This window comes from Orycteropus afer, unplaced genomic scaffold, assembly GCF_000298275.1.
Source record: "Orycteropus afer afer isolate SDZICR_OR568_19922 unplaced genomic scaffold, OryAfe1.0 scaffold00057, whole genome shotgun sequence".
Lineage (NCBI taxonomy): Eukaryota > Metazoa > Chordata > Mammalia > Tubulidentata > Orycteropodidae > Orycteropus > Orycteropus afer.
In genome coordinates, this window is record NW_006921644.1 from 13,087,680 (window position 1) to 13,102,782 (window position 15,103).

General features: G+C 61.0%; 2 protein-coding genes across 2 annotated transcripts; both read right to left on the reverse strand.

The window, feature by feature from the left end:
• Positions 1-472: 472 nt before the first annotated feature.
• SPATA2L (spermatogenesis associated 2 like) lies at positions 473-2,392 on the reverse strand. Its single transcript, XM_007939239.1, has 2 exons — positions 2,090-2,392; positions 473-1,252 (listed from the first exon to the last, which is right to left on the reverse strand). Exons 1-2 carry the CDS (start codon positions 2,390-2,392, stop codon positions 473-475), a joined length of 1,083 nt encoding a protein of 360 aa, XP_007937430.1.
• Positions 2,393-4,815: 2,423 nt separating this feature from the next.
• VPS9D1 (VPS9 domain containing 1) lies at positions 4,816-13,690 on the reverse strand. Its single transcript, XM_007939240.1, has 15 exons — positions 13,592-13,690; positions 12,144-12,219; positions 11,311-11,403; positions 11,045-11,207; positions 9,615-9,726; positions 9,471-9,533; positions 9,056-9,108; positions 8,666-8,753; positions 8,406-8,491; positions 7,587-8,059; positions 6,786-6,915; positions 6,331-6,539; positions 5,988-6,072; positions 5,248-5,352; positions 4,816-4,909 (listed from the first exon to the last, which is right to left on the reverse strand). The coding sequence occupies exons 1-15, from the start codon at positions 13,688-13,690 to the stop codon at positions 4,816-4,818; spliced, it is 1,929 nt and encodes a 642-aa protein (XP_007937431.1).
• Positions 13,691-15,103: the final 1,413 nt, after the last annotated feature.

Genomic DNA, 15,103 nt, shown 5'->3' on the forward strand with positions numbered 1-15,103 from the left:
GGAGGTCCTGGGGGCCAGTCCAGGGGCCGGGGTGCACTTCACTTCCTCCCTCCCGCAGCCTCATGTCCACCCTTCTCTGTGTGGGTACCAGGATGAGGTAGGTGGTGAGGCCCTCCAGCTTCAGAGCCAAGAGACCACTATCCAACATGGATACCTGGAGGAAGGCAGCACCCAGAACCTCGAGCTACAGAGAAACGGAATTCTAGAGACAGGGACGTGGAAATGCCATGCAAAGCAGGGGGGACAGGGGCGAGAGAGGAGGGAACAGATGGTCTCTGCCCAGCATGCACAGGTCTGGGTGCCGAGAATAAGCTGCTTGCTGGCCCACTAGGGCCTGCTACTGCCCCAGACTGCTGTGGGGCACCTGTTCTGCCTGGAATGCAATGTGGGGTGGGCGTGGGCGTGTGCAGCACCCAGAAAAGCACCAGGTAGGTCCAGCAGCTCCCAGAGCTCCGTGATCACTACTGCTGGGCTATGACCCGGCCCTTGGGGCACCAGCCAGGGCATCCACTCGAGAGCGAGCCAGCCATGTGTGCCTCAGGGGCTCACCAAATGCTGGAGCACCAGGCTGCAGGCAGCTGTGCTCTGGGAAGCCCTCTGGGCCGGCCAAATCTGAAGGTTGGCCCAGCTCTTGGCGCAGCGAGAGGAAGGAGAAGGGAGCTGGCTCTGGCTCCTCCTCGAAGGTGCTGTAGGGTGGGCTGTCTGCAGGGGCTTCCCAGGCTGGGCCCCCCACACCCCACACCTGTGCACTCTGCTCCCAGAGTGGCTCCTCAAAGGCAGGCTCTGGAGGTGGTGAGACAGTGCCTGGCAAGGAGCCCCCATATAGGCTGGCTTCCTCTTCCGAACCCTCCTCCTCCCCCAGGTCCCGGTACAAGTCCAACGCACACCTGAGTGCTGCCGGTGAGCTGCGGGGGGGCAGAGGTGGTGGAGGGTCCTCGGCTTGGGCCAGTCGCTGCTGCAGCCAGGCCACACAGGAGGCCACGTCCCCACTGGCCCGCCTTGCCGCCAGCAATGCCTCGGCTGGTAGCAGGCTGGTGCCCAGCTGGGTCAGCACTTCGTCCATGATCTCACACTCCAGGCGCAGCGCAAAGCAGCCCAAGGCCACCTGCACCAGCTGGCACGCAGGAGGCGGCGCTGTCACTGTGAGCCGGTGGTTGTCCCTGCGTGCGTAGCCCATCTTCTGGAAGCTTCTGGTGAGGAGGTCCTCAGAGAGTGCACCCTTCAGCACGTGCACGTAGCCCCCAGAGAAGGTCTGCAAAGGAGGGGCTGGTTACCAGCAGCCCCCCTGCCCACAGGTCCAGGCCATCTCAGAGAAGGATACATGTTCAGAGGATGAGTAATTTGCCTAAAGCCATACAGAAGGACCAGGAGCTGTCAGGATCTGCCCAGCACCAAAGCCCCTCCCACCTGTCTGCCTCCCAGGCAGTGAGCCCTCAAGGGCATACCGATCTGCTTGGCTCCACAACCCCATTGCTTAGGAGGGGCTGGTGCTGCTCGAGGTCCATTATGCTCGTCTGAATGAATGAAATCTCAGAACTTAGGGCCAGCAGGTGTCCCTGCTTCAGCTTTCACCTCCAGAGAGAGGGTGCCGTTGCCATGGCAACTGGTGGAGGCGAACCTCGCCCACGTGCACGGGTAGCGCGGTGACGTCACCTTCCTTCCCCTCGGAATTTGCTCAGAGTGCAGACCAGCCCTGCCCGCTTCTGCCGTCCCGGGAAGCTACACCCACAGGCAAGGGGCCCTGCAGCTCCTGTCCGTCTCATAGAGACTGCTCCCCACCACATGTTCTCCCCTCAGCTCAGTCTTCCCCTCGGAAAATGGGGTCAGACCGTTTCCGATTGGGATTAGGGTGACCCCAAGTTCCTCCCCGTGCCTGTCCGAGGATGTGTATGACAACCAGGGCCGTGAGACCACATTGGGGAGAACACATGCACGTTTTAAGGTTGCTCTCCGCCCAGCCCATGCTCCCAGTCCTGGGAATGCCCACAGCGTCTAGGCGGGGCGCTGCTTTAACGCGCCCCCACAGTCCCTGGGCACTCTGAGTCCTCCGAAGCCCGCTTGAGCTTACATCCATCGCCGGATGCCCTACCTTGATGGTGGTGAACTCCTTCCTCCAGGGCAGCAGGTACAGGTGCACGGCAGCGAGCTCCAGCAGCTCGAAGGCGCGCGCCAGTCCGCGCAGCGCGGGCGCCAGGTCGGCGCGGCCCCACAGGCCGTCGGTGAGCAGCGCCAGCGCGTCGTCCTGCAGCGCCCCGTGCAGGTCGAAGTCCTCCACCAGGATCTGCCAGAGCACGGCACGCAGCGAGGGATCTCCGCATACGCCCGCGCGCCCGCGCCGCAGCTCGCGCTCCAGGCACAGGCGATAGTCCTCCGACAGCGAAGTGCTGCCCATCCTGGGGTGGGGGGCGGGGAGGCGTCAGGGGCCGGCGACCGCGCTCCGTCGGCTGTAAGCCCTTTTCAGCCCCCTACGCTCGTGTGTACTCAGTGTGTTTCCTCCAGCTTGGAAACCCCGACCCGGGACCTCCCGGGATGAACGGAGGGGGTCCCCTTCTAGGTAAGAACCACCCGCACCGGCGCCCTGCCGGCTGAGCGCTCCGGGTACCCACAACCCCCAAGGCTGCAGACCTTGCCCCCGCAAGCTGAGCGCTCCCCTCTGCTGGGCAGCGCCCCCCAGTCAAGAAGTCCTGGCCCTCCGTGCCGAGCAGACCCCTGCCGAGCACAGAGTGAACGTGGCTTACTCGGCCACGCTGAGGCCCCGCGGGCAGAGGTGCTACCTGTCGGTCCCCAGTGATCCGCGAGCGGCCGCCGCTCAGCCTCGCCGTGCCCCCAGCGGGGCACTTCCGCCAGGGCTCGGGCCCGCCCAGTAACCGTGACGTTGGGGGCGGGGCTCGAGTCGGGCGTGTGTGTGGAGCAGCCGGGCCGCGGGAGTTCCCGCGCCGCGAGGCGGAGCCCGCTGACGTCGGGAGGAGCGCAGCAGCTCCGCCTCTCGGCACCTGCGCGATGCACCAGTTCCGCTACCTGAACCCGCGTCGCAGCGCACGGCACGCCGAACAATGATTGGCTGGGGCAGGACGTAGGGCGGGGCCTGCTACGAGTGTGAGAGCCTCAACGCGCCAAACGGTGATTGGTCCAAGGGCCTACTGGCTGCCAGTGGAGCCGTGCAGGGATCATACATGCATCCCGTAGTTACGAGGTCGGAAGGTTATGAAGAGTGCACAGCAGGGAGGGCAGTGCCAGCCTGTCGTTCCTGGACCTCGCTGGGCAGCTGGGATACTGAGAAGAGTTCTGCCAGAAGGGTGCCTGGCTCGACCCACCCGAGGCCCCTGCTCATGGCCAATTGCCCCACGGACGTGGGCGTCTGTGCGGGGTCATGAGCCGTGTCACCAACTGCACCACTTACAAGGCCAGACTTTCTGCCTCCTGCCACCCACCAGGGTTCTTGTAAGTCCTAAGTGAGTTACTACTTGGAGAATTGGCAACAGAGCTACTCCAGAGCGTCCAACAACCGCCGACTCCTGGTATCCTCTGTCAGCCCCTCTCCCCAAGGGGACCAGCACACTGCCCCCACCACCCAGGGTCTGGTGTGGGACCCTCCCTCAGTGCCCTGCCACGTCCTGCCCCCAGATGCTGCCCTCAATATGTCAGTGCTCCAAAGGCGCTGCTTTCTCCTCTCCAGATGACCACGTGCCACCACTCTCAAGACTGAAGGGTGCCCAGCTGACGCAGACAGGCTGGAGCTGCGCTCTTGGTTCCCCATCCCAAGTGGATGCCCTCTGGGCCTGTTTCCCATCTGCAGGACGATGACTCCTGAAAGCCCGTCCAGGACAGTGCTCTGGGCCCCTCAGTCCTGCCCACCGGAGACCTATAACCTCACCCCATCCTTACTCAACTCACTGCCAGGGGTGGCAGGGGGAGGGGGAGGTGTGTCTCAGGCCCCCAGATCACTTTTCCCAGGAACCTCTTCAGTGTGGAGGGTAAGGGAGGCCAGGCAGGCACAAGACTCCCCAGCCCAGGCTGCCTTTCTGCCTGTGAAGTGGTTAGCATTAGGATGGCTGTGCCTGCCTGGCCTGCCAAGGGTACTGGGTGGGATGGAAAGAGCTAGGCAGGGTGACAACAGCTAGTGACCTCTTTATTCTTGGCCAGGTCAGTGCCCCCTGCCCAGCACACAGGGAGCACATCAGAGAGGACACTTGGGCTCACTCGGACACTGGCTCATGCAGACCCAGGTGGGGTATGCGTGTGGTACTTGTGGGTGAGCCTAGGCCTGGCTGTCCTGGCCAGGGTGGGTGTGAGCGTCAAGCCCCAGGACAGGAATGGAAACCCTGCCTCAGGGGAGTAGAGTCAGCACCCAATAAACAGGTCAGTCTCAGGGGCCTCAAGGCCCAGCTTCTGAGCTGCTACAAAGGCTCTGGTTCTTGGTTCCAACAGGAAACTGGCTCAGGGGAGTGGTGACTGTCACAGAGAAGATGGGAGAGCCCCTTTTCTGCCCTGATAGCCAGCAGTGTGTGCCACCCCAGGGGCATGTCAGGTCCAGCCCAGGCCTGGCCTGGTATTCGTAGTGGTGCAGGTGGACCCCAGGTGGCTCCAGGGTCCTCCATTAATTTCTCAGAGCCAGGGCATGAGGGACAAGGGCCTGGTGTGGGGGAGCTCCTGGGCCCCATCACTCCATGAGTGGAGCCTGGGGCAGGTGTCGGGCCAGGGAAAGGGAGGGACTGGAGAGCCCACCACAATCACCTGCCCCCTGCCCCCTGCAGCGTGGAGGCTCCCAGGAAGGGTGGCACAAGCACAGAGTGGCGGGGCCTGGAGTTCGGCCAGCTACTTGCCCAGGGCTCCCTGGGGCAGCAGCTCCACGTAGCTCAAGGCACTCTGCAGTGAGGTCAGGCAGTAGCCCTCCTCTCCAATCAGGTACCTGCAAGGGGCCAATCGGGGTATGCGCTCATGGAGCAGCCCTCGAGGCCATCCCAGCACTGCTCTCTGTCCACCGACACTGCTGTGGCTCCCGGGGCAAGGTATGTGCCCCACAGTCGCAAGGGGCACGACTGAAGTGAACCCCCAGAGTCCTTACCGGGACAACGCTCCCCTCCTCCCCAGGAGCCCACTCCCCTTGATGCTGTGCAGAGAGCACTGAGGGAGAGGTGTGGCAGGACGAGGTCAGTGCCTGGTTTAGGTCTCGGGGAGCAGGCGGGCAAGGCTGTCCTGCACGGCACTCCGGCATCCCGCCCCCAATGTCCCACCCTGGGCTCCTACCCCTCATGGATGAATTCCTCCAGTGCTGCACACTCGGATACCAGCTGGGGGAGGCCACTCCTCAGCACCACAAAGGACAGGATGGGCAGCAGGTCATCGGCGCCACTGCCAGACACAGCCGCAGCTGCAGGAGCTCCCAGTGACACCCCTCCCTAATGCCCCTTGTCTGCAACCCCTGTGACCCTCACAGCAGCCCTGTGAAGACAGGCTGCTATCCCAGGGGTGGAGCTGAGGCTGTTAGAAGGTACCCGCCTGGCAGGGGGAGGAGAGGAGGGCTGCCGCCTCACACACCGGTCTGGGCAGGAGGCTGGGGGCCAGGGCCACTCAGCTGGGGAGTGCAGCTGGACCGTTGCCGGGTAAGTGAAGTGACCCCTGCCGGGACGCCAGACCCTGGCCTGTGGCACCATGTCATAGCCTCTGGGAAGAGTGTGGGAGATAAAGAGCCCCAGGCAGCAGACCTGGGGGGTTGGTGGTGCAAGGGGTCTTTGTTACCCGCTCCCACTGCTGTGCCCACCTGAGGGTCTGACAAAGTTCTGAGAAAAGAGACCCTGAACTTTGCCAGATTTGCCTGGGGCAGTGGGCTGAGAGGCACTGACCCAACCCTGCCCAGAGGAGCAGCACCAGTCCTGCTAGAGTCCCTGCCACTGCCCTATCTGAGCTTGGACTCTGGGGACAGGGTGGGGGGAAGGGAGCTCTGTGAAGCTGTCAGGAGAAGCAGGGTCCTCACCCCCTTCACTCACATGGCGGCAATGCCCGGCAGGGGCCTGGCCTCCTGGGCCCGGCAGCAGTCCTCCGCACACGCACAGATGACCCGCAGGGCTCGCACTGCAGGCACAGACACGGGCTGTGGGGGAGAACTGGGGCAGGAGGCTGGGGCAGGGGTGCAAGGAGGACCCAGCAGGGAGGGCCAGATGGGCTGCTCGGACCACTGGGTGGGGGTGTGACGGGAGATCCCCACATGGGTACCACTGTTACCCTTCTCATTCCGGTGGGTAGTCCCCACCACACACGTTTGACAAGAGGAGGAGGGTCGCAGCTTAGAGAGCTGAGGCCCAGGTCACCTTGGGAAGCACCTGCCCTTACCGATACACTCCAGCTTCTTCTGGGGGCAGCTCTCCAGGACAAGCAGGCCGAGCTCCTGGACTGCAGCACGGTAGGGGAAGGCACCTGCTGCCTGGCTCTCAGTGTTCTGGGGGACGAGCTTGGCAGGGATGCCAAGGGCTGTGGGGGCCGCGTTCCTATAGATCTCCATGCTCTTGCTCAGGGCTGCCTCGCGGGCTCGGTGCACGTTCCTGGGGCACACAGAGGGCCAGCTCAGCCCCCGGGCCCCAGCCTGCGGCTCCAGCCCTGGGATGGAGGGCACAGTTGCCAGGGCAGCTGAGGAAGCAGCTGGTGCGACCCTAACAAATGGACCCATCATGGTGGGAGGGGGTGCCACTGCAAACACAGGAGACGCTGCAGTCCCCGGCAAGGATGCCCTGTGATGAAGGAGACTGTGGGCTGGGAGAGACCAGTGTAGGGCTGCTGGCAGGGCCCACCTGTACAGGGCCAGCAGCGGGGCCCACAGCGGGGTGAAGAAGGCTTCCTCCATACATGCCAGGCAGCGGTCCTTGTTGGCGGTCGTGTTCAGGCCCTCGAAGGCCAGAAGGGTCAGTGAGAGTAGCCTGTCTGCAGAGCAGAGCCAGGCAGATGTGGCTTTGGGGATGGCGGGGCTGGGCACCAATGTCCCAGTGGTCCCCGGCACCTCACCCGAGCTGCCTGCGGCCCTAGACACACCGCCACCTCTCTGGAGGTTCAACATCAGCAGCGTGGAAATGCCCTCCTCCCAGGCCTGGGTCTGTCCCCTCTGGCTGGCCCCATGGGGAAGGGGCTCAGCCTGGTCCTCAGCACCCTCTGCCCCTTGGTCTTCCTGCACCCCTGTGGCCTGGAGATGGGGAGGGCGGGCTGGCTGTACAGAAAGGTCTGCCCCTGGGACTGCAGCAAGGGCTGTGAAGCTACTCAGTGGGGGTCCTACCCAACCCCTTGGAGCGTGGGCATTCTGACAATGCCTGACTGAGGGCCTCTCAAAACTGTGGAGCCCTTCATCCCTGGATCGCCTGCTACTGAGTCTGACCTTTAGGGGTCGACCACTGAGTCCAGCTCTACCCCATATATTCCCAAGGGCCCAAGGAACATGCTGCGCCGTGGGGCATGCATTGGGGGCTCCACAGGTCAGGGCAGAGAGCCCTTCATCCCAGGGCCCAGGATGAGCACCCCACTTGCTTCCTGGCTGGTGAGCGAGACCCAGGAAGTCCAGGCACCAGCCCCGGCCCCGGTCCTGCTCCCCGTATTCCCCGCACCAATGGCGTCGTGGATGTCCTTCACGGTGGCCTTCAGCTGCTCCAGTAACGGCTCCCTCTTAGCTCCGGGATTCTGCTGCTCGGCCTGCCCCCCAGGGCCTAGGCCCCACCGCTCTGACGTAGCCAAGAACTGTTCTAGGTCCTCGAAGGAATTATCCTTGTCCCGCAGACAGGACGTAGTATCTGCCAGGGGTGAGGGAGGCCCCCCAGGGCTGCCATCTGTCCCTCTTTCGGGGGGCCAGTCCTGTGGCCGCGGAGTGGGCTCCGGGGGGCACAGCACACAGTGGAGGCTCCGGGAGGCACGGAGCCGCCGGCTCCCAGGGGCCACTGGCCGGTCAAAGTCCGAGGGGGCCGAGCAGCAGCTGGGGGTGGGTGCGGCACCGAGCGCAGCCCTGCTCACTACGGGGTACAGCGTGCCATAGACGGTACTCTGGAGCTTCCGCAGGAGCTGTGAGATGGGGTGGTCGGGAAGGCTGCGGGGGAGGCACAGGCTGGCAAGCTGCTGTAGGTCCCAGGCAGCGCAGGGCGGAGGGCGGGAGAGCCAGCTTGCTGTCCCAGCCCTGTGGGGTCCCTGGCCTGAGCCCCAGCCCGCATCGGAGACACCACCCCTCTGCGCAGCTGCCACACTAGGAAGCTGTGGTGAGAAGTCCTGTCTTACTTCCTGTTGGTAAATGTTGCGCACTCAGCTGCCCCACTCCCTCTGTCCTGTGCGGACAGGCGTGCGGCCTGGGACTTCCACTACTCGCTCTCCCCAGTCCCCTAAAAGCAGTGGGTGGGGGCTTTGCAGCCATATCAGGGGAGTGCCTGGGGCCCTGGTACCTGAGGAGGTGAGAGACCAGGCTGGTCACCAGCGACAGGTCCCCGGGGCTCCTCTTGAGCTTGGCCCTCCAGAGCTTTGGCCAGTCCTGCAGGACAAAGGGCTGGGCAGTGCACAGCGCCCATGGAAGGATGCCCCACCTCACTGTGGACACATTTCTTGGGGTGCGGGCAAGCCTCAAGCCTCCTGGTGGGTCTCAACTACGGCAGGTCTGCGGGACTCCTGGGTGTACCCTGCCCTCTCCAAGCTGTGCGGGACTCACATGGTCCTGCTCGTACTCAAGGATAGCAGCATAGAGGGCCCTCTGCTCCCGTTCCTCCTGGCTCAAGGCGACCTGGCTGCAGAACCTCCTGGGGCAAGAAAGGCAAGGGTTGGGCCAACGCGGCCAGTACTCACCCTGTGACTGCCCTGAGAAAATGTGGTGGGGGCCACGCCCATGGGGAGATGGGGGGATGGGAGGGACACCTGCTGGGACATGGGAGGGGTGAGGGATGCATCTGCTGGAAGATGGTGAGAAGTGGGGGCCACATCTGCTGGGAGATGGGGGCAAGGGATGCACCTGCTGGGAGATGGGAGGGGTAGGACAGACTTGTTGTGAAACAGTGATGAATGGGGGACACCCCTGTTGGGAGATGGGGAGTGGGGGACACACCTGTTGGCAGCCTCCTGTAGTCGCAGCCGGCGCTCTTCCATCTTCCTCTGGAGCTGGACAAGAGTCAAGGAGCTGTCACTGGCCGATAGCCCCTTACCCTCATCCACTGTACACATGTGCACCGAGTACCCTTGAGGTCAAGGAGGGTGCACTGGACACAGGGGCTCAGTGGCTGGGAGGGGGAAGTATGCCCTCTTGGGTGCCCAGGAAGGCTTCCCAGGAAGGGGAAAGCCTGTGCAGAGGCCAGGAGGGCATGAGCAGACAAGAGTGGGGTGGGGATAGAAGCCCTGGGAGAACACCTCCTCTCTGAAGCTCTGCTCATCGACAAGCCACACCCTTACTGCAGCCCACACTCCTCTCCAAGGCTGCACTTTAGATGTTTCGGCAGGACACCAAGGACAGACAGAAAGGGTGCTGTCTCTTCCCGAGCTTTGGCGATCACCAGGTTCTCCATCATCTGGCGCTGCAGGGACAGGGTCTAGCGAGGGAAGGGACATGTGAATCCACGCGCCCCTCCCTCAGCTGCCCCTCCATCCCCAGGCCCTCCTGGCCCACTCACCAGGGACGTCTTCTGCACAGCCTGGCTGGGGTCCAGACGGGCCACGCGGGCCTCATAGGCAGCCTTCAGCTTCTGGTTCTGTAGGGAGGCCTCCTCCAGGGGCGTCAGCTCCCTGGAAACGTAACATCTGCTGCTCAGCCCCAGGAAACCTAGGAGTACGCTGGTGTCCCGCTGAGCCTCCCTCTCAACCCCACTTGGTTCTGGGACCAGGAGGTGAACGGTGGGGGGGGAGGGGCAGCGGAGGAAATGTGAGCTAGCGAAGAGTTCTGGGGGGTGACTGGGCCTGATATTACCTACTGGGACTTCCCCTTTTCAAAAGAAGCTGGAAGTCTGGAATTTCATGCAAAACTAGTTATACATGTTTGGCAACTAAACGGAACTCTTTAAAGGCACCACTGGGGCCAGGCTGATTAGTTTTCATCACATGAAAGGAAGGACCACGTGAATTCAGTGACAGTGACCAACAGCCACTTGACCGGGAAAGCTTTCAGTTCTATGTATGTCTCCCTGCCTTCAAGGGGAATCCGGGATAGGCCAAGGGGAAAGGAGACTGAGGAGGGAAAATCTTTCTTCGGATGGAAGTCTTGTGCCTGGCCTGCCCCACAGTGAGCATGTGCAGATAAGGGGCCGGGCAGGGGAATCTCCTGCAGAGCCAAGGCCTGGCCACTGCAGGACCAAGAGAAGCATGTCTTCCTCCACTGTGCTCCGTGGGATTCACTGGGCTTCTTGAATCTGTGTCTTTCATCAGTTCTGGAACACCGTCTGCCATTGTCTCTTCAAAATAACGACTCTCATTTTCTTTCTCTTCTCCTTCTGGAGCTAGTTAACTTATACTAGACCTTCTAACTTTCATGTCTTCTTTCTTTTTCTCTTTTATGAAGCATTCTTTGACTTTTCTACCAATTCACTAATTCTCTCTTCAGCTATATCTGTCCCGTTAAAACTTGTCCATTCAGTTTTTTGCTTTTTAGTGGCTTTCTATTGGGAGATATACTTTCATTATTATTATTTATCGTAAGATATAAAAAATAACTTCAGTTACATGTCTCATTTCTAGATGTCCTTCTTGGTTCTTTATTTCCTGGGTCAGATTTTATATTTTCTTGTTCCAGATTTATAGTTTGTTTTTCCCTGGAGAATGTAATTGTTCTATTATCTGTATCTGATTGTGCCAACATTTAGAGACTTTGCATCTGTTTCTGCTATCACCTCCCTCAGTTTCTCGTTGCCTTGTGTGCTTAATTATTCTAGACTGTGTGTCATTCATTTTTATGAAAGAGGAAGGAGCTTTGCTTTTGTTTCTGCCAGGCACAAAGGTATTCACATTCTGGGACCTACTTAGACTAAATTTACCATGGTCAGCTCACATTGCCTGGTCTCCAAATCCCAATCCCCAGGCTCAGCCTACGCCCCACTTCACCCCATCTTACTTCTTAGAGTTTTGCGACTCCACCATCTGAAGCTTCTGAAAGATCTCGGGGGGTAGAAAAGGAGAGAGCTTGCCCCCTTCATCTGAATACACCCGGCGGTGTCGGCTGGCTGGTGAGGGAACCGTGGCAGTCACAGGCTTGGCTGGCTTCAAACATGGTTTCCCTGTAAACCACATGTAGACAGGGGTCAGTAGAGTGGCCCCACATTCCACAAGGAGACATACACGTGGGGATGCTCAGGAAACCTCCTCCTGCTGGAGACCCACCTAGTTTGGCAGCAGTTGTCTGGGCTCGCTCCAAACATTGCCCGGCCAGCTTCAACATCTTTGAGGTTTCTGGGGGCACTGTTTCCCCAATTTCTGGGGGAGCAGGAGACAAAAAGACCAGTTTCCTTCAGACTGATTGCTAATCAGATTCTTGCTGAAGTAAAAACAAGGCATGGGGAAGCTACCCTGCGTTTACCTCTTGATTTTAAGGCAACTTCTGGGCTTGACTAGCCCACCATCTGATTGACTTACTTTTCCTCCTTTGGAAGGGGACTTTTGGAGCCTGGCCTTTCTTTACTGCCCACTGAGGGCTTCCCCTGCACCCTACTCCCCTGTGTGAGGCAGGCCGTGTCATCTCAAAAACAAGGATGTGCTGAGGGAGCCACCTCATTTCTCAGCACGTAGACCTGGCCTCCTGCCCACTGCTCCAAGTGCTCTTCTGCTTTTCCCTCCATCAGAAGGACTCCAATTGCACCCCAAGGCCCACAGAGCCCTCCGGGACCTGCCCCACCCCTGTGCATGTCCCTCAGCTGGGAACGCTCTCCCCAGACTTTGGCAAGGCTCACTCCATCCCTTAGTGGGTGCACCGCCTCAGGGTGCTTCTGTGATCCCTCTCCGCACACTCCACCCTCACTCTCCATCCTCTCATGCGTAGCACCCATCCCTTCTGGCACCTGCATCACGCTATGGCAGCTGGTGTTTGCTGGGTGCCACTGGTCCACCTTCCGCTAGAGACTATGTTGGCAGGAGATGTCCAGGCCCGGGACCTGCCAAGGGCTAAGCTCCCACGACTAACCCAGCATGGGGAAGAGCCATGAGCCTGAGAGCCATACCTCTGGTTGTTTCTGCTTCTTCCAGCAGCACCTGGGCAATGTAGTGGATGCTCCTCAGGTACTCTGTATATGCTTCCTGTGTCCAGGGAAGAGAAATGGTGGGGTCAGGCCCATAAAGGCAAATGACTTCATTGTGTCTTCCTGGTGCCCTTCCAGGAAAATGCAATGCCCAGGGCACAGAAACAGCAGCGCCTGTGTCTCCTGAGACGGCAGAGACATCCAGTCGGCAGTGTTGCCTGATAATCATGCAGCGGCCTAATCAGATAGCATCCTGGCTCGCCAAGACCTCAAGGAAAAGATGTCAGCACCTGCCAACAATGCCAAAGCACTTCTTTCCATAAGGTTTGTGGTAGGCAGAGAGTGCCAGGACTAGCTGGGCACCAGTCCTCCTCTCACTGCATTTCTCTCTGGCAGAGAAGGGCCAGAGACGCCTTTGCAGCACTCACTTTTCACTTTCTATTCTCTTCCCTCTTCCTGTATAATAACTTAGAGGTTTGAAAAAAGCATTTCCTGGGATGTTAAAAAGACGGTGATGTTGTAAATCTTACGAGTCACTTCCTGGGAAATTCCTTTCCTGCTGCTCAGGGTGAAAAATCCCAGAGCACTCAGGAGTCAGAACACCAGTGCTGAATGCCCTCTGCTCCGTTCAGGGCTCAGTCACTAAGAATCACAGTATGATGTATGTTGGGTTTTTTTTTTTTTTTTTCTTGTATCCCACTTATTAAATCACCTATCTACTTCTACTCCTCAGAGATCAGACCAGGGTGGTTTCTGGACAGGGTTTTTGACCTGTATGGAGCCTGATGTCCTAGATGAAACACGGGAGAAGCAGCAGGATTCAGAAACTGGGATGCTTTTTTCTTAGGCACGCACAGCCAGCCTCCTCTGCTCCCGGGCAGTCAGCTCCTAATCTCATGAACAAGTTAACCACCCCACCCCCACCCCCTCCCGGGTATTTCCTTCCAAACAGGCCCTGAAGGTGGCTGGAAATAGAGTAGCCAGAGCAGCACTACTGGGCTGGCAGTTAACCTTTCCTGGACTCGGTCCCCTTTGGGAATCTGATTAAGTCCACAAACTGCCAAGAAAAGGATGCACACACACGAAATTGTGGGGGTTAGTCCACAGATACTGCAGACAAGACCTCAGCTTTGGTGCCCCACCTCATTGGATAATATTGAGGCCTCAAGAGGGCTGTGAGCTGTCCAAGGTCGCACAGAAGAGCGAGACCTGAGCGCAGCCTGGCCCAGCCATCTTTCCCTGCTATACTCGTGTGCGCCCCCAGGTGCCCGAGTCCCGGCAGGGCCGAGCGCGACCCGCCGCCGGGCCCACCCCGCCCTCGCCCACCCGGCTTGCGGCTGGTCGGGGTCCCTCCCGGCCGCCGCCGCGACCGATCTATCCCAGCGCCTCTAGGCCGCCCTCCGTCCGGTTCCGCCCCCGCCTCTCCTCACCCGAGGTCGGTTGCCGCTGTCCAGCTCGATGGCCCCGTTGGCCAGCTTCATAGCGCTCTGCAGCGGCTTCACCGCGCCGTCCCCGGCCGCAGCGGCCATGGCGCCGGGCGGGGGAGGCGGTGGCCGAGGGGCGGGGCTGGCGGCCGGGAACCCGGAACGTTGCCTGCGCCGTCACCGAAGCGCCCGAGCCACGGACCGCCGGAAGAGGCCGTCCATTGGTCCCGGCACTTCCGGGAGACACCGGCGCTGGTCTACGACGGGCGGAAGGGGCGGAGGCGGCGGTGGTGGAGGCCGTGCCCGCGGCGGAGAGCGGTCTCTGGGTCGCAGGCTTCCCCTTACAACTCAGTTCTCTTCATGCTGGGAAAGGGATTAGTGATGACTACGTCCCCAGGTAGCTGTCCTGAGCGCCCGCGCCGCCGCTCCAGTCCAAGGCTTCTTTAACTCGACAATCCCGCCAGTTGCACTTATGACTTTGAGTATTTTCTGTATGTATACTTGAATAAACAAATTGCCAAAAAACAAAAAACAACCAGCGGAAATTCTACTTAAAGCACCACGGCTAAATGCTCTGAAAACTCCTCCAGTGCCGAAAGGCACCGTGCTGGTGAGCCAAGCAGAACCTGCCACCTCTGCGCGTTGGCTCTCGGGGCATGGCGTCCGCCCGCCGCGCCTCGTTTCCCTCCGGTAAACCGGAGTAAGAACGGGTTTGCTCTCCCTCGTGGCATTGTCACGAGGCTTAAATGAGCCGCCGCGCGAGAAGGGCTCAGCATAGCGTTCTGGCCCGAGGCCAGTGCTCTCCAAGCGTTAGTGGTAGGCACTGTTCTTTTCGCAGATGGGGCAGGAAGCTACCTGAGCCGGATCAACAGGACGCCTTCAGGGCGACACAGGTTCTCGGTCTTGGACCCTGGCCCGCGCGAGCTCCGCCCCCGGGCCCCCAGCTCTTCGGCGCACATCCGCCCTCGCCGCTCCACGCCCACTGTCCCGCCCCCTCGCCCCGCCTCGCCTTCTTCGTCTCGTACCACCTGTCTCACAATATCCCGCCCTCCTCACTCAGTTCCTCCCCGGGTCCGCCCCCGACCCGCCCCCAGCCCCGTCCCCGGCCCTCCCCACTACAACCAATCTGTGCTGGCCCGAGTGTGGCCGAGCGTACCCAAGCCGAGCCGAACTTACCCGAGTGGGACCGAGCGGAGCCGAGAAGGGCCGAGCGGAGCCGAGCGGGGCCGAGCCGAACGAGCGGGGTCGAGCCGAGCCGAGCGGGGTCGAGTAGAGCCGAGACACACCGTGCTGGCGCGCCGAGCAGGGCCGAGCGACACTGTACTGAGCGGGCTGAGCTGGGCCGGGCGGGGCCGTAAAGGCCGAGCGGAGCCGAGGGACACCGAGCGAGCGGGCCGAGGCGAGCTGAAGCGGGGACGCGCGCCGTGCGCGGGGCGCCGAGCGGGCAGAGTCGGGTCTAGCCCGCGCAGCCGCCATGAAGCGGGACCGGCTCGGCCGCTTCCTGTCGCCCGGGGCGGC